This window comes from Penicillium canescens (assembly GCF_028828765.1).
Source record: "Penicillium canescens strain IBT 15451 chromosome Unknown utg000003l_segment0_segment0, whole genome shotgun sequence".
NCBI lineage: Eukaryota > Fungi > Ascomycota > Eurotiomycetes > Eurotiales > Aspergillaceae > Penicillium > Penicillium canescens.
In genome coordinates, this window is record NW_026703965.1 from 1,112,219 (window position 1) to 1,137,364 (window position 25,146).

General features: G+C 50.1%; 11 protein-coding genes across 11 annotated transcripts; 4 read left to right on the top strand and 7 right to left on the bottom strand.

Moving 5' to 3' along the window:
• Nucleotides 1-2,489: 2,489 nt before the first annotated feature.
• Nucleotides 2,490-4,090, bottom strand: N7446_003906 (Zn(2+) transporter YKE4; the record flags this gene model as incomplete). Its single annotated transcript, XM_058512655.1, has 4 exons — nt 2,490-2,696; nt 2,752-3,679; nt 3,748-3,898; nt 3,956-4,090. 4 exons carry the CDS (start codon nt 4,088-4,090, stop codon nt 2,681-2,683), a joined length of 1,230 nt encoding a protein of 409 aa, XP_058373984.1. The 3' UTR covers nt 2,490-2,680.
• Nucleotides 4,091-4,290: 200 nt separating this feature from the next.
• Nucleotides 4,291-5,050, top strand: N7446_003907 (nucleolar protein 16; the record flags this gene model as incomplete). Its single annotated transcript, XM_058512656.1, has 2 exons — nt 4,291-4,418; nt 4,474-5,050. 2 exons carry the CDS (start codon nt 4,291-4,293, stop codon nt 5,048-5,050), a joined length of 705 nt encoding a protein of 234 aa, XP_058373985.1.
• Nucleotides 5,051-5,266: 216 nt separating this feature from the next.
• N7446_003908 (PEX28-32 family peroxisomal membrane protein) lies at nt 5,267-6,991 on the bottom strand (the record flags this gene model as incomplete). The annotated part of the gene is made up of 4 exons (XM_058512657.1): nt 5,267-5,518; nt 5,560-6,571; nt 6,624-6,761; nt 6,843-6,991. 4 exons carry the CDS (start codon nt 6,989-6,991, stop codon nt 5,267-5,269), a joined length of 1,551 nt encoding a protein of 516 aa, XP_058373986.1.
• A 190-nt stretch (nt 6,992-7,181) lies between these two features.
• Nucleotides 7,182-12,420, top strand: N7446_003909 (putative protein kinase). The gene is made up of 4 exons (XM_058512658.1): nt 7,182-7,672; nt 7,725-7,920; nt 8,002-11,974; nt 12,031-12,420. The coding sequence occupies exons 1-4, from the start codon at nt 7,561-7,563 to the stop codon at nt 12,037-12,039; spliced, it is 4,290 nt and encodes a 1,429-aa protein (XP_058373987.1). The 5' UTR covers nt 7,182-7,560; the 3' UTR covers nt 12,040-12,420.
• A 205-nt stretch (nt 12,421-12,625) lies between these two features.
• N7446_003910 (endoplasmic reticulum-Golgi intermediate compartment family protein) lies at nt 12,626-13,987 on the top strand (the record flags this gene model as incomplete). Its single annotated transcript, XM_058512659.1, has 3 exons — nt 12,626-12,713; nt 12,792-13,382; nt 13,476-13,987. 3 exons carry the CDS (start codon nt 12,626-12,628, stop codon nt 13,985-13,987), a joined length of 1,191 nt encoding a protein of 396 aa, XP_058373988.1.
• A 285-nt stretch (nt 13,988-14,272) lies between these two features.
• N7446_003911 (uncharacterized protein) lies at nt 14,273-16,392 on the bottom strand (the record flags this gene model as incomplete). The annotated part of the gene is given in 4 exon segments (XM_058512660.1): nt 14,273-14,575; nt 14,587-15,486; nt 15,538-16,254; nt 16,314-16,392. 4 exon segments carry the CDS (start codon nt 16,368-16,370, stop codon nt 14,273-14,275), a joined length of 1,977 nt encoding a protein of 658 aa, XP_058373989.1. The 5' UTR covers nt 16,371-16,392.
• A 909-nt stretch (nt 16,393-17,301) lies between these two features.
• N7446_003912 (RNA polymerase III-inhibiting protein MAF1) lies at nt 17,302-18,357 on the bottom strand (the record flags this gene model as incomplete). The annotated part of the gene is made up of 2 exons (XM_058512661.1): nt 17,302-18,291; nt 18,352-18,357. The coding sequence occupies 2 exons, from the start codon at nt 18,355-18,357 to the stop codon at nt 17,302-17,304; spliced, it is 996 nt and encodes a 331-aa protein (XP_058373990.1).
• Nucleotides 18,358-18,903: 546 nt separating this feature from the next.
• On the bottom strand, nt 18,904-19,689 carry N7446_003913 (AP-1 complex subunit sigma; the record flags this gene model as incomplete). Its single annotated transcript, XM_058512662.1, has 5 exons — nt 18,904-18,936; nt 19,084-19,358; nt 19,420-19,537; nt 19,596-19,629; nt 19,679-19,689. The coding sequence occupies 5 exons, from the start codon at nt 19,687-19,689 to the stop codon at nt 18,904-18,906; spliced, it is 471 nt and encodes a 156-aa protein (XP_058373991.1).
• A 1,051-nt stretch (nt 19,690-20,740) lies between these two features.
• On the bottom strand, nt 20,741-21,375 carry N7446_003914 (MARVEL domain-containing protein; the record flags this gene model as incomplete). The annotated part of the gene is made up of 3 exons (XM_058512663.1): nt 20,741-20,953; nt 21,006-21,272; nt 21,334-21,375. The coding sequence occupies 3 exons, from the start codon at nt 21,373-21,375 to the stop codon at nt 20,741-20,743; spliced, it is 522 nt and encodes a 173-aa protein (XP_058373992.1).
• Nucleotides 21,376-23,490: 2,115 nt separating this feature from the next.
• On the top strand, nt 23,491-23,754 carry N7446_003915 (uncharacterized protein; the record flags this gene model as incomplete). The annotated part of the gene is made up of 1 exon (XM_058512664.1): nt 23,491-23,754. One exon carries the CDS (start codon nt 23,491-23,493, stop codon nt 23,752-23,754), a length of 264 nt encoding a protein of 87 aa, XP_058373993.1.
• A 507-nt stretch (nt 23,755-24,261) lies between these two features.
• On the bottom strand, nt 24,262-25,110 carry N7446_003916 (uncharacterized protein; the record flags this gene model as incomplete). Its single annotated transcript, XM_058512665.1, has 2 exons — nt 24,262-24,512; nt 24,567-25,110. The coding sequence occupies 2 exons, from the start codon at nt 25,108-25,110 to the stop codon at nt 24,262-24,264; spliced, it is 795 nt and encodes a 264-aa protein (XP_058373994.1).
• Between the last annotated feature and the right edge of the window lie 36 nt (nt 25,111-25,146).

The window sequence follows — 25,146 nt, forward strand, 5'->3', positions numbered from 1 at the left end:
TGAGTGTGTGCGTGTCGGATGAGCCGGAGAGTAACAGCTGAACGATACGATGACCCCGTTACAGTCACGGGCTTAGCCCAGTAACAAACAGCAGAAAAGCAGAAAAAGCAAAGAGTAATCCAACTCGGCTTAAACGGGTTACTTGCAGAATGGGCTGGTGGTTTCATCATCAGAGACAAAGCTGCATATCTCCTATCACCCACTAAGAACACACCGTTGGGTTTTGGGTCAGTTGGAAATTATCCCCGAATCAATCAGGCTGTGGTTGATCCACTGATTCACCTATTATTGGAAGAAAAGTCGGCTTTCCCCCTGCATACCGGTCTCTGCAGACTCTCGGACTTATTCCCTGTACTACATTTAGACGAGGCAAAATCTACGAGCCATATACACCGGAATTCTATACGCAAACAAGATTCTGGGCAACTAAGACCCTTTTGGCTTTATCGAAGGTATCACCTAATATGGTGAGACTGTTCCTATTCAGAGTGCGCGTCTTGCCCGACTGCAACACATGTACTAAGACAAACCCACAGCCAACAAAGCATGCAGCTCCGACTAGTGTAAATATGATTTCAAAGTCATTCAGCCAGAGATACAGTATACATTTAGCTCCTGTCTCTGCAGGACCCACAACCAAACTCCGATTCAGACCCCGTAACCTAAATCCTATACATTGTATGGAGTAAGCAAACCGTTTAAACATCAGCAAAGACCCACCTCTACAGAAGGCCCATAAGTTAAGGCAAGCTGTACACACTTAATGTATCTCCCCGAATAACAAGCGCGTAGCGATCCACCTATCCGCTGTTTTATAATCGGATCCATCCTCCAGCCCGGGACACTTGCCCCCCCCCCCCCCCCCAATGCGGTCGGCTCATTCTTGAAGCCCAGATAATTCAACAGCTCAGCACAGCGGGGTGTTTCGTTCTGTCTTCTGTCTAATGTGGCTTATGCACTCGTCGAATAAAGCGTCTTTAGCGGCGGCTTGCTGCAGGGTGTTTCGGGCTGAGGTGATAGTAGGGTGAGATAAGGTGAGACTGATGCAGGTAGGTGGGGTAAGGGTGGAAAGTACAGTAGTGGTGGAAATGCCGTGGGTCAGCTATTGTATAGGAGGGATTGTGAATATGCCTGGGCATGAATGCTGGCGGGGCTGCTTATCTCTTGGTGTGCTGGACTTCAAGATGGTTGGATTGGTGGGTTATGGCGACTTGTGGGGGTGGGTTGTGTATTTCACTATGATTCGGTCCTTTTTCCCTAGGTGTCCGCTATCGTGATGGAAGTATAGAAGCTCCTTTATCTCTTTTGCATTAGTGTCAGAAGTCAATCCCGAGAGATGAAGCAGATGTTGGAGGAGATTGGTGGTCGTGTGGAGTTTAGGTTGGTTATGCTGCCCATTCTAGCCGTTGTTGATGCCCAAAACACGCCACAGAGATGTAGACATGTGTGATTTGATATTTATCCTGGAAAAGCTAGCCGTGGATTATCTGTCTCGGTTTTTAACACACTTGTTTCATCGGCTATAGTCGATCTTTGGCATAGTGAAAAAGAATCGTTTTTCCATAAATTTGACACATGTTAAGATCAAACTGTTTACCCAATTAGGCAGCTAGCAGAAGAGCGTCTCTATATTCTCAACAATCCTAGTGCCTGACTCCGTGGCTTTTCTAGTGTTATTACGTTGTCCAATGGTATAACTACTCATAGGTCTAACGTCGTGTCGAGCTAGTAGATGGACCACCGGAGTCTGACCGATACTCTCTAGCTTCTCAGTCGACGACTACCTAACAGGAAACCCTTGTCAAAAATCAGCTCTATCGCTAGTAGAAGGCCACGCCGGGTATGGAAATCAGAAAGATTGATTCACGATTCATGGATTCATGGATCTATGACATATAAGTATGGGCACCGTTGATGCGGAGAACTTCAGATATTATTAAATTCCCGATAAGCTCATGTAATGATATACATGTAGTCCTGTTCCAATAACCTCAGTGAGAATGAGCGGTGGAACCACCCGGGTTCGAAAGGATCGAGTACCTCGCAAGACTCGCGCTTCCCACCTTCGCAACACGGAGACCAATTAAGTAGGAATTACTCCGTAAAAACCAGAAAAATGGCCATATCTTCTATCCTAGTATTGGCGAGCTGAAATTCGGATTCTTCTGCAGATATGCGCACCATTAGCCCTACATATATCAATTATACACGTCATGGCATAGAAAATATAGCATCGAAGTTCTATAGATCGTCCATCAAACGTGACCGGTAAGTTCGCAGTATATTCTCCCGTCATTATTTCTCCATCTTTCCAACCTCAAATATTTACGACCAACAAAACAACCAAAGGAGCAAATTACAACAAAATTCGTCTCAGCAGTATGCAATTGGGAGACGGTGTCAAAACATATGGTCCGTAATATGGGGGAATGGCAAATATGAATGTAGAGCTTACAGCGAACTTTTGTTATGGTAGCACCAGTGTAGTGGTGAAACTTGAATTTGGTGCTTTTCTCTCTCAATGTTTACTTCTATCAGTTAAAACAGTAGTTATTGATTCACTTGCCAATCCAATATTCCCGCGTTATCGCTAGGTCAAGTTTTTCATATACTCATTTGATCAACATGCAATGTGCCGGAGTATACCAGCAGACAGAAATCAATCATTTTGGTTAGATATTTAATCCCAAGAAATGCTAGAGAGGTCGTTAGCAAGCATCCAATAGAAGGATAACATAACAGAAAGCTTACGCAAGCATAATCCCCGCACCCAGAGCAACAGCCAAAAACTGGGTAATAGTCTTCCGCACCTCAACGCCCTTATCCTTACCAGTCTCAAGCAGCTCGGGAATAACAGCTACAGTGCCGACATAAAGGAACGTGCCAGCAGTGAAAGGCAGAAGCATATCACCCCAGGTAAGGCTAGTACCCATAAGACCAACAGCAGGACCATCATCCAAAATAGTTCCATTACCACCGAATTCCTGCACGGCAATTCCAATAATGGTACCCAAGAAGGCTCCGATGGCAGTAACGAATTGTGCACCCATAGCCTTGCGCTTAGAAAAACCAGACTGAATAAGCAGAGCAAAGTCACCGACTTCATGGGGAATTTCGTGGAAGAAGACAGCGACGGTGGTGGTTGCGCCGATAGTTGGCGAGGCATAGAAGGAAGAGGAAAGGGCAAGGCCGTCGGTGATATTGTGTGTAAAATCAGCAATGAGGTTCAGGTATCCGCCGAGCTTGACGCTAGGGTTGATCTCCTTCTCTGAGGTGGCATCAGACGAGGAGGAAGAAGATTCCTTGGCGGCCGACTTGCGCTGCTTCAGCTCGCCGCCGGACTTGCTCTTGGACTCGGCGCTGGTGGTAGTCGCGGCAGTGACCTCAGCATGCGTGTGGCCGTGCGCATGGTCGTGACCCTCGCCGCCTGTTGCGATGCGCAGGATCTTATCCATTGCTACGAAGGTGAAGAAGCCGACCATAATACCGAGACCAAGTAGGAGGTTCTTGTTAGGCTCGACCATAACGAAGCTGACGTGGTCCGGGGAGTCTTCACCGACGAAGATCTCTGGCAGGAGGTGGAAGAGGGTGTCACCAAGCAGGCCGCCGACGGCGAAGGCCACCATGACGGACAAAGAGGAGGGGTCGATGTTTGGTGGGCATAGTGCTAGGAGGAAGTCTGTTGCGAAGTAAGTTGACTAGTCACATTGCGAGCTTGACGCATCGCTTGGTCACCGAGAGACCTACTAGGAGGACCGGAGATGTACAAGGTTGCTAGAAGCGCGTTCACGGCGGGACTGCTGGGGAAGAGAACAGCGAAGATCTTCGAGGTCAGGCTGGTAGTTTCCGGGCGAGTAGCACGTTTGTGCTCATTGAGAGATTCGACCAGCGGGCAGCTCTGTGGGAAGTCAATTTCTGTATCGACTGCAAGCTAGTTGCACAAACAGTATCATACCTGCAATTGGTCCTCGATCTGGCTCACGGAGAGCTCTCCGGGACCAGCATTAGCCGCAGCTAAGGCCGAGAATAACAGACATCCTGCAGCAATAGCAAGACCCGTTCTGCGCGATGGAAAGAACCGAGAAGCCATTGCAAATAAATTTTGGGTGAGTGACAGGGGGACAAAACATCGGAGTACAACAGATCCGCTTTATCGGTGGTCGGACCACTTTATCGCGGGACCCTGAGCAAACATGCCAAGGCTTGCAAACCCAGAAAAAAGTTTCGATAACGCTTGATTTTATTATCGACAACAAAGAACTCACCATTTGAACATTCTCGACATTCACAATGGGAAAGGTTTTGCAGAAGAAGAAGGCCCGCTCTGGGCGCTCCAAGGCCCGCGCGAAGAATAACCGCCTCAAGAGCGGCCACAAGAAGATCAATGTCCTAGGCAATCAGATCATCGCCGACAACTGGTATGCGGCTGCTATTGTTCTACTCACAGCGAATCGAAACTAACACATAATACAGGGATCGCAACCTGACCCTAACACAAAACTACCAGCGCCTGGGTTTGATGCACAAGCTGAACGCCCCGTCCGGTGGTCGCGAGCGTCTTCCCGGCAACGAAGAGGAATTCCCCGAGAACCAGAACTCGCTCCACATCAAAGGCAGCGCCAAGGATGCCGCAGGCAAGCTCCAGCTCGGTGAGACAAGAGTTGAGCGCGACCCGGAAACCGGCAAGATTCTGCGTGTCATCCACGACGACGTCGACAGCATTCAGGTTGCAGGCCGCCAGCACTCCCGCAAGAACCCCCTCAACGACCCTCTGAACGACATCTCCGACGGCGAGATTGAGAGCAACCCCCTCACCGACTCGATTGTTGTGCAGCAACTCGAGCGTCAGGCTGATCAGGAGGGCAAGACTGTTCGGGCTAAGAAGCCTCGGCACCAGAGCAAGCGTGAGGAGGAGTGGGTTCTGCGCTTGATCGAGAAGCATGGCGATAACTTTACTGCTATGGCCCGGGACCGCAAGCTTAACCCTATGCAGCAGAGTGAGGGTGATTTGCGGAGGAGGATTAACAAGTGGAAGAAGACTCAGGCTTGATCGGGCTTGTATCTCTATATTTTTATTCTGTGCATCCGGGTTGGGCGAGTCTGGCGTTATATTCTTGTTTCTTCAGGGTTCATTTGTCAAAAGTGCCTATCTACATGGATTTATATGTGTGGATGTGAATGTCCCAAGCAGTATATATATTCGTTCAGTAATGGACGGCAGGCTGAGCTGCCGCTTCTGAGTGATTTCATTATCTCGTAGTTCTGATTAGTTGCGGTTCGGCGATGACAGCGTCGAGTAGGTGAGAACTCCCGCCGGCGGAAGGCTGATTCGTTGCACTACTCGTACCCATCGGCGCCGTCTCCATTCTCCAACACCGAAAGATGTAGGTGTACCCTCTTCCCAATCCCGACCAGAGGACTTCTTTTCCTTATCCTTGGTGGACTTCTTTTTCTCTTTGGGTAAAGGAGACTCGGGCGGCAGATCCCCGTAGGCTAGCGGGAGCTCATCATCTGTATCCTGTGAACGGGCGGGGGCAGATCCCAAACCCAACCACCGACCTCATCGACGATAGCATTGCCTTCGGCGGTCACACCAGGAACTTCGAAACCAACTCCGGTGATCATACGCTCCACAACCCATTCGCGGCAGTCCAGGTCGAGTTCCCACTTTTTGCTCTTCCAGTTCCAACCAGATGGGGCCCGAACATCCTCAAAGAATCGACATCCACGAGGACGATCTCCGGCAATGCGAGAGGGTGAGAGCGGGTCATACGGCGCGGGACTGAACAGGAAACTCTCCCATCCTGACTCTGATGTTCCTGCAGCCCGGTGCTGCACTTCAAAGATCTCTACCTCGCGCTCTTCCGGGTCTGTATCTAGCGAAATGTCTGCGAGCTTTTCCAGGGAGGACATTGCCGCAGACGGGTTTGCGGGCATTGATGCAAATCCATCCGAGGTTTTCTCGTCGTCTGCAATCGAGTCCGTGTCTAAAGAATCGCCAGCCATGTCTTGCATCAGGTCCACAAAGGATTGCCGGACAGTTGGGTGAATGGATAGAATCGCTGCATTGCCGCCGACTAGTAGGACAAGCTTCACAGGCAAGAGATGTGCGCTGATGAACAATACCACAGTGGCCACTGTGCAGCCCAAGAAGAGAGCGGATGAGAGCTTCTCATTCGAGAAATTCGTCAGTGGTGCAACTACAGAAACGGTTGCATCGTGTACGTCTGAGAAATCGGCCATGACATTCTGGAGATCTCGCATGTTCCGTAAAAAGTCCTTGGAAGTCTCTGGTGCTGGCTTGATGGTCCTTGCTGGTGCCAACGCCGGCCCATCATAAGAATAGTAGGGAGTAGTGCTGGAAGTTGAGGTATTTGGGGGTGGTGGGTGCCGAGTCACAAAGGCTGGAACCATGATGAAAAGCAAGAGAACCACCAAGGGTAGGATCAATAGTAAACGGGGGTCCAAGCAGATAAAAGAATAGACAAAAAGGAGCGAGAGGGTATGGGTTGGTGTTTCCCATGTTAGCACTCGCTCAACCTGGCTCTGGAACAGAAATACCACGCCGATTCTATAGCAGTCTTAGTTTCGGTGGATACCCAAACAGCATGTTTTAGGCTCACCTCGCATTGAAACGACGGAAATTGTTCGCCATCACCGGCAAACTAAAGGCCGGTTTCTTAGGGGATGAGGCAAAGGCCTTGTCTCCTGACTCGGTTTCATCCTCATCATCGTCTTTCGGGATGACTTGTTGGAGGAGTCTGTGGACGTCAGTTCTTGTTTCCGCAAGTCCCAAAATAGAGTGAAAAGGATCTTAAAAGGCAACGCCATGTAGTACATACTTTGTGAATAAACGATCCTGCAGTGAGTTCTTGGATAGGGAGGACGATCTCGAGTGCGAGCTGTCTGGTGAACCCGGCCTATCGCTCTTCGATTTAGAAAAGGATAACCGTGGCTCATCCCGGGTTTCCGGGGGCATAAATTCATCCATGGCAGTTGAACTTCACAGACATATCAGAGGGATGAAGGAAGAGAAGAAGAGAAGATCCGGCTATGAGTCCACGGGTGTATTGTCCATGTGAAGGTGCCGATCTGGGGAGGCTGACATAAGCACTGTTTGCATCAGGGGAACCTAACGTTGGAAGTTGATGCTTGTTTCTTTTCTTTCTCTTTGAGGTTTTGGTGCTTTCCTTTGATCTTTGTTCTTTCCTTCTTTACTGTATAAAAGTCATCTCTGCGACGTTGGAGGGCTTTGTTTTGTTGTAACCCCCATTGTCTGTTTTTCCACCGCCTTGGACTTGCCCCAGCAACACTCGAAGCTCCAAAATTATTTCGTGCCAGGTTCGGATCAAAGAGAACTTGCCCTGGTACTGCCTTTTCTCTCTCCTCGCGATGGACCGGTAACTGTTGTTCGGGTCGCGCGACGGTGCTCAAATTTCTCCCCTATTCTGTTTATTGAGACCTCGCACTTCTCCTGAATGCAATTGCGACTCCCTGGCACGGTCCAGTTCTCTTTTTTCTTCAACGAGTTGACGAACCTCCTTTTACACCGGAGGATACATGGATTTACGAACAATGCCGGCAAAACCGCAGACCCCGGGGAGGGGTCAAGCGCGGGCAGAGCAGCCAGGTGCATTCAATGCCTCGAGGAATGATGATTCAGGGTCTGGAGGTATGTTATGATGTACCACGCGGTGCAGTTTGAAGCTGACCATTTTGAACAGCAGAGGCTCCAGCCCGCAGACGCCTGCAAAAGTCGGCGTCGACCAATTTCCCCTCGAATACATCCACTGATTTTGACGCCCAATACTCAAAAGGGGTTGCTGGTCCGCGCGCAGGTGGGATGGGTAGGAGAAGACTTTCAATTCGAGACCAAAAGGTCCCACAAGGCCCGCGACCGCAGGAGGCTTCACGATGGAGGTATGTTTTCTCCACGTTCTGTCCTCATAAATAGGGTATCCGTCTGTGGTGACCTTCTGGCTAACGACCAACACCAAACAGCAAACCAACCGGTTCATACGCTCATTCTGGAGCATCATCAATTGACTCTACGAACGACTCGACTAAAGGCTTGAACCTTCGATCTACCAGTGTGGGAAATCTCGCGAAGTTAGATGCCAACCAAACGCCCCCGGACAATTTGGATTTCCTAGCGCCTATTAATTTTGACGATTTTCACAACAGCATCATGGGCGAACCCAGCTTGAACCACTTTCCTATGCCGGGGCACGGGGGTGCAGAGAATCACGCAACTGGTCTTGGGGTAAATCCTTGGGCAAACCACACCTACAGCAATGTATCGGATCGCACACGAAATGCTTCTGCTCGCCGGAAGAGCGAAGTACAGCGTCCGAATGGTCAGGTCCCCACCAACACAGGATTGTCAGCATCTACTGCCAACACTCGCACCCGCCGTCAGAGTTTAGCCCAACCGGCCGGTGGCACCAACACTGCTTCGCGGGGCTCCCGCAAGTCGATCAGTTCGGGCGCATTTGCTCCTACAAATGCATCCGCAAGACGCGCCAGTCTAAGTGCCCGCAAGATCAGCACCGACACCACACGGACGGAATCGAGCAATTTCCTGCGCCCTCGGCTTCCAGAAGCTAATCGCGATGAAATCAAGGTCCCGTCGTCCGTTCGAAACCTAAAGGCGAAATCGTTCCAGCCCAGCCCGCGAGAACCTCCTGGTCCATTTTTGACTGCGTCCGGAGCCGTTGACCACACCCGATCATCCTCCACCAATGCCGTGAGAACTCCGATCAAGAACCCTGCTGGTGCCGCGGCTACGACACCTTCTTCGTCCTCCAAGCGTGCTTCTGTCATGCCACCCCATGCCACGGGACTCGGTGCTCGTACCATTAGCCCTACTGATGCACGACGGATGAAGCGAATGTCAATGGCACCCCCTGCCCCTCCTATGCCACATACACCACCTACCCAGACAGAACCACTTCCCATCCGTCCTGTGTCTTCAACCCAATCTCCCTCTCAAATTCCGAGAAAAAGCGTCACACCTTCTTCAAACCGGACTACGCCCGACCCAAATCGCAAGTCGTACAGCTCAGGATTATCTGTCTCCTCGAGCACCAGTTATAACTCAGTACGGAACTCTGGAAGCTCTCTTCAGAACCGTCTCTCACAGAACTTTTCCTCATCGCGACTTCCTACGCCGAAACCGCGTACAGAGCAATCAAACTCAAATGGAGAAGAAGTTCCACCTGTGCCAGCCATTCCTAAAGCCTACGAATCACCAAAGGGCGAATTGGACGCGCCTGTTTTCCCGGCCCCTAGAAAATCAAGTATCACAACGGATATTGGCCAGTTGAATATTTCACGAGATTCAGACTCTGACGCGCAGCCCGCACCCAAGACCGCCGAAGTTGAACTACCTGATAATTTGACTGATAATTCGACAAAGACGCCCGAGTCACGATCACGGACTTCTACTGTGCTGGGTGGAAGAAAGGGTCTGCAGCCTTTGAAACTCCCTCCTTTGAATTTGTTGCCCTTGGGCACGCCTATGGCAGCCAAGATCGAGGCACTGAAGGATAGGGACAATGACGACCGAAAAGCCCACACTCCGTCCAACCAGGTTATGTCGAAGACGCCTAGTACTCCGATGACGGCATCCAAAGCAAACTTCTGGAGTTATCGCGACGAAGATGAGCACGTTCCTCTCACTCAAGCTCGAAGCAGCACCTCTCACTTTGCTGTCAGCTCATCGACAGCAGCGTTGCGGGCGTCTAGTAGTACCAGCGCGTTTGAATCGTTCGAAACGCCAAGTTCGACGCGTAATATTTCTCCTTATGCCTCGTACACGTTGCCCAAGAGCGGTGCCGACCTCAATCATCTCCGCCACCAGGCTAGTGGTGATTACTCGAGTCGGGTGCAAACACACAAGTTGAACGGACCCCGGCCTCAAACCCAAAGTGCCATGTTCACCCCCGCACCAGAACGACTCAGTCAGATATCAACACCTTCTGAGCCCGAAAGTGTCACTGCGTCGAGCTCCTCGCTTCGAGACCGTCTCAAGGTAGCCCGTATTCGCAGCAACTCGAGGACACAGAAAACATCCGAAACTGAAACAGACCCAGCCAAGTTCAACTCCATGCCGCCACCTAAACTCCCGGCTTCTGCGACGTGGAACAATCTGTCTTCGGTCAGCTCGACAAGCCCCAGTCTCAAGCCGTCCTATCTCAATCCTCGGCGACAGTCGTCTGTTTCAAGTGCAACAAACCCGGCTGCCCGGAAACCCAGTGTCAGCAGTGAGAAGAGTCTTAACCTGGAACCGAGTCCTTCGAATGAGTCTGGTGATAGTGATCGACCTCAAAAGCGCGTGACGAGCACTTACATCTCTCCGGTACATAAGATGATCAACAACGCCCGATCCAGTGCTGCAGCTGCTCCTCGGTCCGCCGACACCAGTGTCGATGCTGATGTGGTGATTGCTGATGAGGAGATGAAGCGACTTGGCTCTAAACGCAAAGACTTCGAAAAGGCAGCAAGAGTATTAGATGATTTACGCCGCAAAGCTGGACCAAAGGACCGTGTTAGTCCTGCCCAAGCTCTGAAGATGGCAAATCTCAACATCTTTGAGCGAGGCGAGATTATTGATTATCGTGATATCTTCTTTTGTGGTACTCAAACTGCCAAGAAGCATGTTGGCGACCTCCACTCTGGTGCAGCGAATTTTGGATATGACGATGATCGTGGTGACTACAACATTGTAATGGGTGACCATTTGGCCTACCGGTACGAGGTTGTGGATGTTTTGGGGAAGGGCAGTTTTGGACAAGTCGTGCGATGCGTCGATCACAAAACCGGCGCCCTTGTTGCGATCAAGATTATTCGCAACAAGAAGCGGTTCCACCAACAAGCTCTCATTGAGGTCAACCTCCTTCAAAAATTGAAAGAGTGGGATCCCAATGGGAAGCACAGTGTGGTCAACTTCACTCAAAGTTTCTACTTCCGTGGTCATCTCTGCATTTCCACAGAACTCCTCGGCATGAACCTTTACGAGTTCATCAAGGCACACGAATTCCGGGGCTTCTCATTGAAGCTGATTCGTGTTTTCACCAAGCAAATGCTGAGCAGTCTTGTTCTATTGCACGCGAAAAAGGTGATCCATTGTGATTTGAAGCCCGAGAACGTCCTTCTCGTTCACCCAATGAACTCGGAGATCCGTGTCATCGACTTTGGTTCAAGTTGTTTCGAGAATGAAAAGGTCTATACCTACATTCAAAGTCGTTTCTACCGTTCTCCAGAGGTTATACTTGGAATGTCCTACGGTATGCCCATTGATATGTGGAGTTTGGGTTGTATCTTGGCTGAGCTGTTCACGGGCTATCCCATCTTCCCTGGAGAGAATGAGCAGGAGCAGCTTGCCTGTATCATGGAAGTCTTTGGTCCTCCCGAGAAGCACTTGATCGAGAAGAGCTCCCGCAAGAAGCTATTCTTTGACTCTCTTGGCAAACCACGTTTGACTGTGTCCTCCAAGGGACGTCGGCGTCGTCCAAGCTCCAAGGAACTTCGGCAGGCTCTTAAGTGTGACGATGAGGCCTTCCTTGATTTCATCACTCGCTGTCTCCGCTGGGACCCAGCTCGTCGACTTTCGCCCCACGATGCACTGAAGCACGAGTTCATCACTGGAGTGAAAGCTCCCGCTCGGCCTCGGCTTTATACATCAAACTCGCCCTCCAAGCGAGGGCCCACGTCCTCAAGTCGCCCGCTCCCTGAGCCCCCAGGCACAACACTAAAGACCGGGACCTACACGCGCTCTCGCGATGTCTCAGGCACGTCCCCTGTCAAGAGCACCAGCGGAAAACGCCACTCGACCATTAACGGTCCACCGTCCAGCCCCGCCAAGCGAGCGTCCAACAATACCACTACCTCAGGATCTGCACTTCCTCGTGTCTCTACACGTAGTATCAGTGGAAAACCCGACCTCGCTACTGCGGCGGCCGCGACAAGCCTAGTGAGTTAGGCCAGACAAATAAAGTGTCGAAGAATGGGATACTGACCAGCTGACAGAGGAAATGATTTCTTTGCATGTCTTCTATGAATGCTCTGTAATAATAACTTTTGTTCTTACACTTTTACCCTTCTATTAAACTTGCATCGGGTGGTTTGTGTCAGCATTTGTCTATCTGGTTCGGTGGAACCCTTGAGATGCATGATTCATGTTAATACCCCCTTTTTGTGATTGCATTTGCATTGCGCCTGTGATGACCTTGTGGAAGTCGATTGCTTATACCTTATCTTTTGCTTATGCATTTCCTTTCGTTCCGTTTATACTTGATGACCCCATTCAGGCTGACGCCTGTGTACATTGTTATCTCTTTGCATCCCTCCAAGAGCTCACGAAGTATGCTCCTGTAGAGCAATTTACCGTCATGTCTTAGCTTGTATACTCGAATTAATGACTATCCGATTTACCTGGAAGAACTAGATTTAAAACTACATCTTAATGTCTAATAGATATAGAAAAACAACTAATACTCGAGGACATAGATAATGCCAAGCATGCAGGTACATCTCGGACGCGCAATCGGGCTACTTGGCCTCATCGTTATCTTATTTACTCCACTTCTCCAACTCTTCCTCTTCATGGGCAATTGATTTCACAATGAATGGCTTCGACTCAAAGGGCCTCGACGAGGATGCCTTCGGCGAGAAGTCCAATCTAGCAGGTCTAAAGACCTTTGATGCTTTCCGTGAGTAACTACACTCCATACAATGCCACCTCATCACCAACCTCACAATACAACAAAACACAAGCTAACAACACCAAGCCAAAACCAAATCATCCTACACAACTCCAACCCGCAGCGGCGGCGTATGGACCGTCCTAATCCTAATAATCTGCACGATCTTCAGCATCTCAGAACTAAAAACATGGTGGCGCGGCACAGAACACTACCAATTCAGCGTTGAAAAAGGCGTCTCGCACGAACTCCAACTAAACCTCGACATTGTAGTCGACATGCCCTGCGACGAACTCCGCGTGAACATCCAAGACGCAGCAGGCGACCGCATTCTAGCAGGCGAGCTCCTCAAACGCGACAACACAAACTGGGACCTGTGGATGGCAAAGCGCAACTACGAAACCTACGCCGGCGCCCACGAATACCAAACCCTCTCCCACGAGGAAAGTGACCGACTCGAGGAACAGGAGGCCGACTCCCATGTCCGCCATGTCCTCGGTGAAGTGCGCCATAATCCCTGGCGGAAGTTCCCTAAGGGTCCGCGGATGCGTCGCGGCGATGTGCCGAATGCTTGTCGGATTTATGGGAGTCTCGAGGGGAATAAGGTGCAGGGTGATTTCCATATTACGGCGAGGGGGCATGGATACCGTGAGGTTGGGGCGCATCTTGATCATTCGTGTATGTATACACACCCTCCACCCTCCACCCTTCACCCTCCCATCACCTCCCTCACCTCAAAACACCTCTAGCAAAGACTAACGCCACATCCAGCCTTCAACTTCTCCCACATGATAACCGAACTCTCCTTCGGCCCGCACTACCCAACCCTCCACAACCCTCTCGACAAAACAATCGCCGAAAGCGACTCCCACTACTACAAGTTCCAGTACTTCCTGTCAGTAGTACCAACCCTCTACAGCCGGGGCAAGGGCGCGCTCGACGCATACACTCGGTCCCCAAAGTCCGCGGCGGCACGATCAGGCCGCAACACAGTCTTCACGAACCAGTACGCGGCTACGAGTCAGTCCGGCGCGATTCCCGAGTCGCCGATGGTTGTTCCGGGTATCTTTTTCAAGTATAACATTGAGCCGATTCTGCTGCTGGTTAGTGAGGAGCGCACTGGGTTCCTTGCGCTTCTTATTCGGTTGATTAATACTGTTTCTGGAGTTCTTGTTACTGGTGGGTGGATTTATCAGATTTCGACTTGGGCTGCGGAGGTTTGGGGGCGGAGGAGGGGGAGGTCTATGGAGGGGTATTTGACTGGGAAGTCTGCTTCGGATTGAATTGAGTTGGGGTGTGAGTTGAGTGCATTGGAATGGGTTTGCTAAGTTTGAGTTTTTTGCATCTGCTCTTTATACTGGTGTTCATGAGATATCCTACAAAACAATCTACGCATTAGGAGTTCTGTTTAGTTCTGTTCTCTTTGCATAATCATTCAATTGGTAGAGAGGACCAGCTACGGTAAAGTCGAGCCCAGCCTCGTGGTATATGTAATAACAGATCGTACATCCCATCCCATCCCGCTCGCCATGTCAAAGTAACTCAAGACGAAACAAGTCAAGTCATGCTCAAACCTCAAAGATCTCACCCATGCCTACGCCAGCGCCCTCAGCGCCAGCACGACTATCAACAAGATCCAATCTCCAGCCATTCCAGTCGCGCAGCTTGCTCTTGATATCACGCATCCATTCGACGCGCTTACGAGCCTCCTCTTCAGCCTGTGCTCGGGCAAACGCATCCTCATCGAATTCATCATCCAAATTTTCTTCGGAGACAAGCTCGAGACTGCCACGTGTCCCGGCGGGATGAGGCGGGTTAGAGGATGAAGCGCGGGCGCGATTCCCACCCCTCCTGTGAACGCAGCAAAGCCGCTAGAGAGCACTGTCGAGAAGGAAGAATGTTGTTGCTGGCCCATGCTACGGCGGCGGGCATGGTCAGGCCGTCCACCAACAAGATCGACGTCGTCGAATGCATTGGCTGCATCGCCGGAGCCAGGGCTAGGCCCGTCCTCCGGGAAGTGCTCGGACAGTTCCTGGCGCTTCTCTTGCCAGACGCCACGGCGTAAATCGAAGACCTCGCCTTCCAGCTCGCGGATGCGACGCTCAAGACGCTGGCGTTCCTCATCTTCGAGTTCATCCAGGGCATCGTCGTCGACGCCTCCGCTCGTCTCGCGGGTGCGTACGCGGTCACGCTCTTCGCGGAGTCTGAGATTCTCGTTCTCGATGCTGGCGAGCTTTTTGCGCATGACGGCGATTTCTTTGTCGGTCTTCTCGCTCTCGCGTTGACGGGTTTGGTGTCGGGCCTCGGCTTCTTTGTGGAGGTTGCCCATTGCCTGGAGTTTCTTATCCAGCGTTTCGATCTTCTTTTCTGATTCGGCCTTTGCTGCCTTGTGCTTTTCGATCTCACGTTGGAGGTCCTTGATCAGTGTTTCGGTGGAGGTCTTGTCGACGCCTTCCTTGACTGCTTTCTCGGAAGCTCGCGTCAACGCCTGCTTCGTGTCTGCCAATTCGCGCTGAGACTTCTCGAGCTCTGTCTGGGCTTTCGAGACCTTCTCCTCTAACGCAGCAACCTGGGATTCATGTTCGTGGTTGGAAGATGTCTGCGAAGTGACCTGGGCACGCAGATTGGAGATCTCCAGCTCCATAGCTTCGATCGTAGCCGACTTAGACTCAAGTTGGCGAATAAGATCAGCCGGTGGCGACTCTGAAGTGGCACTTGCATTGCGATGTTGGCGCGTCTGGAGTTGTGAGTTTTGCCGCTGAAGGGAAGCAATCTCCTCTTTCTATTCAAGCAAGTCAACACTGATCCCATACGTAGATCCCAAAGAGCATACCAATGCATCAATACTAGCGACCTGTTCCTCGGCCTTCTTCAACTGCTCCCTCAACTCCGCACCATCAACACTAGCCTCCCGTAGATCCTCCACCTGTTCCTCAGTCTTGCGCCAGCGCGAAGTCGCATCCGATAGATCCTTCTCCAGCCGCTTATTTTCCTTCTCGAGCTCTTCAATCTTCGTAGACTGTTTGCGGAACACTTCATGGACTGACTCCCCATCTCCGGTCAGGGGCGGTAATGATGCTGCGGGGGATTTGAGGGTTGCAGACGGGGAGGGAGACACGCTGCCTTGAGAAACAGATGTCTTGCGGAATGACGAAGACCGCATCTTAGACTGGATCGACAAGGATGGTTGTCGGCCATGGTTGGCGCGCGGTGTATCGAGTCGGGTGGGTAGTGGCTCGGCATCTGAGCCAGGAGATGTGGGCGCTGGAGGCATTGGTTCAACAGGGGACTCGACAGGCGCATCGACCCCCTGCTGTTCTTGTGGTTGTTGTGATTCCTCTTGTTGTTCGCGGGCTGCTTCCGTGACCGGTTCATCCTGCGTCTCTGGCTTCTCCTCCGCGGGGGTGTCGGCGCGGGATGGTGTTTCTGTAGCGGCGGGGACTTCTTCTGTAGGTTCGGCTTCGGTGGAGGCCTCTGCTTCCTTGGATGTTTCTGTTCCGGCAGTGGATGTCTTATTGGCCTTCTTCTTTTTCTTCTGCATCTGGGCCACCTGCAAACAACGGGATTGTTTAGACGCCGAAACAACAGTCTCTTACGCGGGGGAATTACCTTTTTCTTGGCTGCAGCCAGCTTCTCTGCCTTAATGCGCTCCTCGTCGTCTGCCATGATGAAATGCTTCGTCGTAATGAAATCAATCGGGGAGTGTGGATGGAGCGGAAGGGAGAGAATGGACAGCTTTCCCCAATCGGCGCACGGACCAGGTGTCTGATCTACGTCAGGCATGAAAGTATAGAAGAGACTTGACATGGAATGAACATGTAGATGGTAGCCTCATCCCTCTTAATGCAGTATAGTCACGGACTTTATATAGCCATGTTATATACAAGAGATCTTTAGAAGTGATAAACAAACACTGGGAATAAACAGACTACTTGTCCGTCACTACAATCATACCACTATTGAATACTATATGTGGGCACTAGCTGTTTTTCTACTGCGTAGCAATATGGGATCGGTATACGTGCCGGGAGCCTTTGCAGTTACTGTACTGTAACGCGTTGCTCGAGTAAAGTGGCCTCGTCTTGTGCTGCTTCTGCTACTTGATTGGGTATAAGTCTGTGGAGTCGGAGCTGCTGCTGAGCAGGGGGTTCCTATTTTGGTATCTTCGGTTCACCATGACGGGCTATATGCATCAGTGAAGAGGGTGATACTTTCAGCCTATAGTCAGTAATCGAGATGAAGCTCAGTAATCGAGATGAAGCTCAGTAATCGAGATGAAGCATTGAGATGCACAGACTTGTTTCAGTATTGTTGATATCAAAAAGGAGTAAACATTCATCCCAATAAAAATTAAACGTGGATGATATTAGGTAGTATGGACACAATCCAAGTAAAGCGTCAAGGGGCCATCATGTCAATCTTGTTCATATCAACACCCCCATAAGGAAAACCATGCAAGTTGATTGCGCCGAAAACCCATAAAGAAAATATCATCCCAACGCCACCAGCTCAAAATCCAATCCGATCAACGGGATGAAAAGAAGACAGTCAAGAAACGAACACCAACAGCGAAGCGAAACAAAAAAGCGCAAAAAGCTTATACCTCCATAGAGTCTGCGATTTCTTCACTCATTGCGCGGACCGTTCCCCGACGGGTAGTTGGCACATGGTCATCGTCATCGCTCAGTACGTAATGTTCGTACTCGTCTATGACGGGTCTAGTTGGCTTAGAGCGATCCATTTCATCGTCACTATCACTGGCGATAAGGGTTGATCTCGCACGGTCTCCAAACCAGAATCGGGCGCGCTTGCTTGAACTGAGGTCCGGAGTGAGGTATCCATCGTCGTAGGTCCGCTTCCCGGATGGCGTGGCAACCATCTCCTCGGGCGTATGGCTGAGGATTGGAATCGCGCGTAGGTACATGTAACAGACGCGCTTGCGGAGCGGGTTGAAGAAGAAGTAATGTAGACTCCAGATTGCTCCGTCATCGGCGTCGGACGGATCTTCCTCGGGGGAATAGGAGTAAATCGAGCATTCCTTAAGAGACATGTGCTCGTCTATCGTCTTCCATACACGGGGGCCCCATGCGGAAGATGAACCTGCAGTGTATGAGCCGGAAAGAGTGGCGGGCGATGAAGGAGATAGATCGATGTTCTCGCGCGGTCGCAGGTTGAGCAGTGTTGAATCGACCGTGTTCATGACGCGCTTTAGATTCCGCTCGCGGCGGAAATCAGTTGGTCTGAGGACATGAGAAAAGTCGTAATCCGGATGGCTTGCGTTCAATGTGGCAATCAAATAGGCAAACGTGCGTCGGCTCGAATGCTCGCTCAGGGGGCCGAACGGACTGGATCGGGATAGGTTGAGTGTCTCGGCTGCGTCATGCGCATTCGGGGGTGACAACGAAGCGGAAAACCGCAGCACTGATTCATATTGCGCCTCGAGCGATTGTTCGATGTGGTTGTAGAGTTTCCGATCGGAGCGTGCTGCCTTGGTTGTGTAGATGTCGCATCCACCGACGATGTGGCAGTCCGCGGTATCGAAGTTGAGAGAGCTTGTGACATCCTCAAATTCTGGAAGAGGAAGGAACTTAACCGGAGATACGTTAGCGAGACACCACATGGACTGAGTCGACTGATCATGACACACCTTCATCTTGGACTGGGGTAGTGGAGAACCCGAGATAAGGCGATAAGCCAGAGATGACGTGTCTCTGAGTGAGAGTCAGGAGAGTCAAGAGATTCAAGAGAATCAGAGAGTCGAGGCGAGTTCAAGAGATGAAGAAGCGACGAAGTGAGGTGATAACACGATGGCGGTGGGCGCAGGGCGGGTGGAGATGATGTGAGGTCGGAGATAACCGCAAACAGGACTGGGGTAAGGGGGGATCTGAACTACACTAAGTAGGCCACCCTCTTTAAGAGCAAATTCAACTGAATCGAAAGGAAGAGGAATGAAAGGAATGAGTATCAATCAAGAGGGGGATAGCAACTGGGAAGACTGGGAGGGGGATTCCGAGAGTCACGTGTAGCCTGGCCAGTGAGAGTCCGCACTGACCTCACGGGCAAGTCAACCATGGAAACCAGGCTTCACAGGCTTCACAGGCCAACTCGTTGTAAGTTGAGAGAGATTTCTTCTGAATCCTGAACAAGTTGTATTGATTAGTATAAAACGGCTATGTACTGAGCAAGAACCTGCTTGGCTCTACATGATCTTGGTAACCACGTCTTCCTCAACCTGGGGAAGTTAGCCCGGCTGAAACACGGCCATGGCTGGGGGAATACCGTAGCACATTGTCTTTTTAAGTCTCCTTCGAAGACTTAAAGACAATGTGGTAACAGAATGACCTCGGGTGTGATAGAGAATAGGGACTGGCAAACTCACCTCCATATCTTCCAGACTGTCTTGCTGGCTGATACAGCGAAGAACATTCTTCTTGCTGGTCTCCTGCATTTCCCCCGCTATCAATAACTCATCCAGGATGAAGTATGCCTTTTGGAAGTTGAAGATAATGTCCAGCTCGCAGACATTGCCGTAGTATTTGTCCATCTGCTCCACGTATCGGTGCACCACCTCGAGGGTGATCAGTTCGTTATCGGTCGAGGCACAGCCCGCGATGAAGAATAGAGAGGCATAACGGCGGTAGACGACTTTCGAGTCTAGCAAAGGAGTCCTGGTCAGCGGGATAAGGAAAGGGGTTGCGCGTGCGGAGAAAGCCACCTTTGTATTCCAGGAAATTGCACATCCGCGTCCGGCGGGATAGCACGAGTTGAGTCACATCTTTGATGATCTTGGCCTTCTCCTTGGGGGAGAGAGTGGTGAACCACTTTGCGAGGCGCTAGGAGGTTGCGTCAGTTTGGGGCCAGGTGTTAGTTGGGTGGGCGACGAGAACGCACCACTTTGCCCTGTCGGGAGAGCAGAATTAGGTAGCTGGCAGGGTTAGTCTCTGGTGGCAATTGCAGCGCTGGAGGGACCTCACTGGACAGGCATGTTGATGGTGATGTGAAAAGAAGGGATGGGGAAAGGTGTCAAGGCGGCTAGAAATTCTTTGGGTGGAGCGGAGGGGAGATTTGCCCCGCTGAGCCCTAGCTCGAGACAATACAGTAGATTCAATAAGTTCAATAGAAGATGAATGAGAGTAGGTATCTATTGTGGTTTCTGATTCTGTGTTCTTTGCGCACGGGGCTCCAATGACTCAACCCCTCGCCTCCATGACGGCACTTACACTACCCAATGGGGTAAGCTTTATCCATGGCTATAGAACGGGGTTTATGTACTCAATAGAATGAATATAGCATAGAATGAATATAGCAATCACATCGATTTAGTAACTTTATATCATACTCATTACTATTCCAGTGTTGATACGCCAGGCTCTATAATGAAGGCTAAGTACTGCGTAGAGCTCTGCTAGATCACAAGCTACCCTGTCCGGTGTGATATGATCTTTCGAGATTTTAGGTATTTTTAGGGACTATTTATTCCACAGATAGTGAATTTATACCCGATCTAGGAGTGTAGAAACATATTTATCGCGCAAAGTAGCACCCAACGTGATAGGATTCATCAGAGCATCGCATTAGACCAAAACTTCAACTAAATATGTAACAGGACGAAATCGTAAGGTAAATAGATCAGTACAACATTTCGGAATATCTCAAAAGATCAAATTTTCAGTCAACGCCAGCGCGAACGCCCAAGGCGACTAACTAACCACAAATATTATTAATGAAATAAGTAATAGCATATTAATTATCAGATTCTCCAAGAAGGAGAACAAATGAAGGCACATTCCATGTTTCGAATCATCCCAGACATGTAACGCAAAGGACCGATGCTCGAACTCGCAGATCGTACAACCAACCCTTCACCAGAAATCCGACACCACCTTCTCAACGCCATTTACCATATCCATATCCATAACCGTGACCGTGACCGTGACCCAAATGTCCCATATTACTAGGTAGTACATAACAGTCAAGACAGAGCGCAAACTGCTCATAGCCCAACATATGCCTCCTACCTTGCGATGGCAACCAACTTAAACCTGAGCCATGCTAGGTCCACCGCGACGGCTACCAGTACGGCCGCGCAGGTTGACAGTGGAAGCACGGGACATGAAGATCGAGACAATAACAGAGGCCATGTACCCAGCCCAGCCGAACCAGAGGAAGGCAACTGAGGCCTGGGCCTCACGGCAGCGCTTGGTCATATTGCTAGCGCCGTTGGTGATCTCGTTGTTTATGAGGTAGTTCTGGGAACGGGGTTAGCAAATAAATCTTCCTTCTTCCGATTCATCTACTTACGGTGTTATTGCAAGAGTGGCACTCAAGCTTGGCAGCCAAAGCAATAGCCGCACAGAAGAAGAAGACGCAGTTCAGTGCGTCAAGGACGATCATGATGATCGGGTGACCGGCCCAGTCGATGTTGAACGAGGCCGGGACCAGATAGAACAGTGAGACCATTGAGAACACCGATACGAAGATCGAGTAGTTCACCGTCGCGGGGTTGCCTGCGAACGCCTCGGCGATCATGTTGCCGATCAGGGCCATGATGAGGAGAGACCATAGGAACTGTGGGGGAATATTGTTAAAGGGCAACTCCAAAACGCGACTTTCGAGCTGTGAAGCTTACCTCCCAGGCTCGTAGGCCCAACTGCACACCCTTCAGCGCCATAGTGAGATGTCAAGATGGTGTAGATATCGATGATAAGATACGGAGATGCGAGGTAAGTGAAGCAAATGCAAGAATGCCAGGGATAGCAAGTTATAAGTCGGAAGCTCCGGAAAACGGTGACGATATGCAAAAAGCAAAAGCTAAAAGCTAAACTCGGCTACGTCATGCACTCGGGTTGAAGCGGCTGCTTATTGGAAACTTGGGAGGAAGGTTGCAGTCTAGTCAATGACAAAATGATTTGAAGACTCTGCGTTGGTATTTGCTGGAATGTGCCTTGACCTTCGCCTACATGCCAAGGACTCTCTAAGGACTTTCAAAGTAGGCTTTGGACGGATCTTAACGTAGTACCAATAGGGGGGCCATAGGGCAGTGTCTATAGTGCGGTACCCCATAGTGCGTACCCCCATTACGGTTGATCGACAGTTCCACTCACATTTCTATAGAGGAATCAGGAACAGTGTAGGTTTGTGGCACAATGAGCTCCCAAAAATGTAGTACAACTACTGTAGCACGGACTTGATGGATGTAATAAACGAAAGAATAAAAAAATTTGAGTAGATGCAAGGAAATATAGTGATGTTGATTGAACAGGCATCCGGAACAAAAAAGAAATCGTGGTTCCAGAGGGGGTCGAACCCTCGACTTTGGCGTTATTAGCACCACACTCTAACCAACTGAGTTATGGAACCCGTTTGATGAATAGCCCACCAAGCTTACGTTATATGAGTCATATGAGTCGAAACCATTCTCACTTTACAAAAGGCTTATAGATTGGTAGCTACCTCCAGGGGGTATGTATATTCATGTACATGACTCATGAGAAATAGTTCTGGTTTTCAAACTACATGTCATTCTTAACCTAGTAAGCGGATAGGCTAGTAATAATAGTGACATATTGTATTACCTCTGTTTAAAAAGGATGCACTCTGCCATCTATATTTCAACCCGTTCATTACAGACGCTAGAGGGATATAAACCTAGATCCTTCAGGCTTCTAGGCATCTCTTGCCGCTCAGCTAAATCAAGCTCTACAAGCTTGCTCTATGAATATCTCTTTGGCCAATAAGTACTTCCGGTAACCTCTCGTCGCCACATAAATAGGCCAACAATCACAAGGAACCCGTTCCATCAACCTTCAAAAAAAATCTTACACCAACTACTCACCTCTCTTTCCCTTCGATAAGTGCCATTCTTGATCCTTTGACAGATACTTCGTCTTGACTCATCATGGAACCTGCAGCAAAATCCGACTCAGACCTGACCAAGGAGGATTTCATCAATGATATGGTCTTGAGATCAGTCAACCCTCATTCACAATCCGGATACGTGCATGATAAGTTTATCAACCACAGATTTAAGATTTATAATAATCATGAAGGTCCTATCCCTAATAACAACCCGGACTTGGTACCCGAGAATATTTGCAAGCGCCGGGAAACAGATATAGATCTATACATGTACATCCAACGACATTCCGTAAAACACATAGAAATAACCTTTAAAGCGGTATCAACAACACAAAGTCAAATAAAATCCCCGTAAAACCCAAATTAAACCCACCAAACCCCGCCTCCTGAACTCGGCTAATATCTCCATGCAAATACTGCAGATCAAACCCGGAGCATGGGTCATAATGTCATTTCTGTAGCAGGAAGAAGACAGAATACATCGACGTAGTATGATCGAATCTATAATTCTATTTAAGCGATCAACACTCCAAGACAGGTTTTTGATGCGTTTAGTGTCGGAGTAAGGGGTGAATAGGTATGTTATAGTAACATTGATAAGTGATTGGCATATAAATCTCCGGGTTGGAGCTCTATAAGGGGAAGGTTACACAAGATGTTTACTTTGTGTTTAACTTGGACGAATTAGGAATACTGAGTTGGGGGGGGTAATCCACCCCTCTGCCAAGTTTGTATGAAGGGTGTTAGAGCAGGTTTTATGACGATTAACGGTGAGGATTTGGATTGGATGTAGATATAAGAGGTCGATGGAGCGCTATATAGCATTTGAATATATGAATAAAACAACACAAGACAAGACAAGACGCTTCTCGTCGGAATTCCAGAAAATATCTGGGTTTCATTCCAACTGCAACAACCACGCATCAACATGCCCGTCCACCCATCCCTCGAAGGCTCAACCTTCAACGCCGACATGCGCGATCGCCGTTTGATCTACGAGTACGCCGCAGCAGACAAGGATGGCAATCCAGAGAAATGGCGGTACGAGATGTGGTTCGAGAACGCCGAGAGGATCAACTATGCAATTTACGGCGGGCCAATGGCCGGACGAATAAACTTCCAAACAGCCGAGTACCAATGCATTCGACCTGACGAGGTTGGGGATTCAGACGGAGCGGCATCTTTTGAATGAGCAGGCGGATATCCTTGAGGACTTTCGGGGGCCTGGGGATTTGAAGCCTGTTGATATGGCTTTGCTGACATTTTAAGGTGGGCGCAGGTTGGACTATCGTGGGCTTCTTGGCGACGATAGTTCAGAGGCCTTCTCAAGGAGGGAATGCCATGGATACGTTTTCGTACTGAAGAGTATACAGAACATCACGTCCCTTAGTTTCCCCATGCATTGAATCAAATAGGCAATCTGGCCAGATGATCCATCTCAATCAAGTAGTGATTGCCGGTCGCATACCTGTCCCGTAGGAACTGAGATCGAGACGTAGACAGCATTGGGGAGAAATGGCGAAGCCCTCATCACGCGTATAGCATGAGGTAAGCGGAGCCGAAGGCCAATGGAAGAAACCGAATGAGTGCCTGGAGTACCTGGCGCCGGCGGTGCGCGCCGGCCTATGCCGAACGAGCACTGGAGAGGATAAAGGAAAAAATACCGAGGATGATCAAAGACCATCCCTCCCGGGGCCAATTAATCATGGCCGCTCTTGGATGATCCACTCGAAGGAGCCTGAAGACAAACAAGCTCGACCATAATATCGTCTGGGCTATCGGGCGGTGCACTGTTATACGAAGGACCCCGACTAATGATTCCAACAGCGACCTGATTGGCCTGCTGGCGGGCGTTCATACCATCGATATACCACACCTGCCACGGAAAGGCACCAGAGCCAGGTGGCATCAAGGTAACATTCTGATCGGGGACGCGCTCTTTCGCGAAATCTAGCGTGGGGGTCAGTAACACATACAGGCGGGAGAGTCAAGGATCGGACATACCCTGCACGGGAATAGACGCGACATCAAGAACAGGCGGGGGACAAGAAGGAAGCGGCGGTGGCCTCATCAACATCTGATTGAGAGCAACCTCCAGCGGCTTCGAATAGTAATCACCCGACACAGCGAGGTGATACATACTCCGCTGCAAAACACCCTTCAACTCAGAGGAGCAATCAGGCCCCCAGATCCCATCACAGCCATTATTCGTCCCGGACGGTGTGCCGGTCAGATTCCCCACGCGCATCCCAATCTCGGACGTCCGATTCGAATCAACAGCGTCCCTGTTGACGTTGTTCTGATACCCCAGCCAAAACGCCGTCTTGGTCATTGGGCCTTCGCCCTTGCCTGATGCACTCGCGTCGAAACCATAATACAGCGTGACGGGATCCGGGAAGAGTGGTTGGAGATCGAAGCGGATAGCCGTCTGAGCGAGAGAGTCGATGCAGCCATTATTCCAGAATGAGCAGAACTGAGCCGAAACGGTTTGGAGTAGCACTATGATCACCAGGAGGGGCGATATTGCCCTGAGTCTGTGTGAAGACATGTTATATGACGATCGGAGATTCCCGAGATAAGTGAA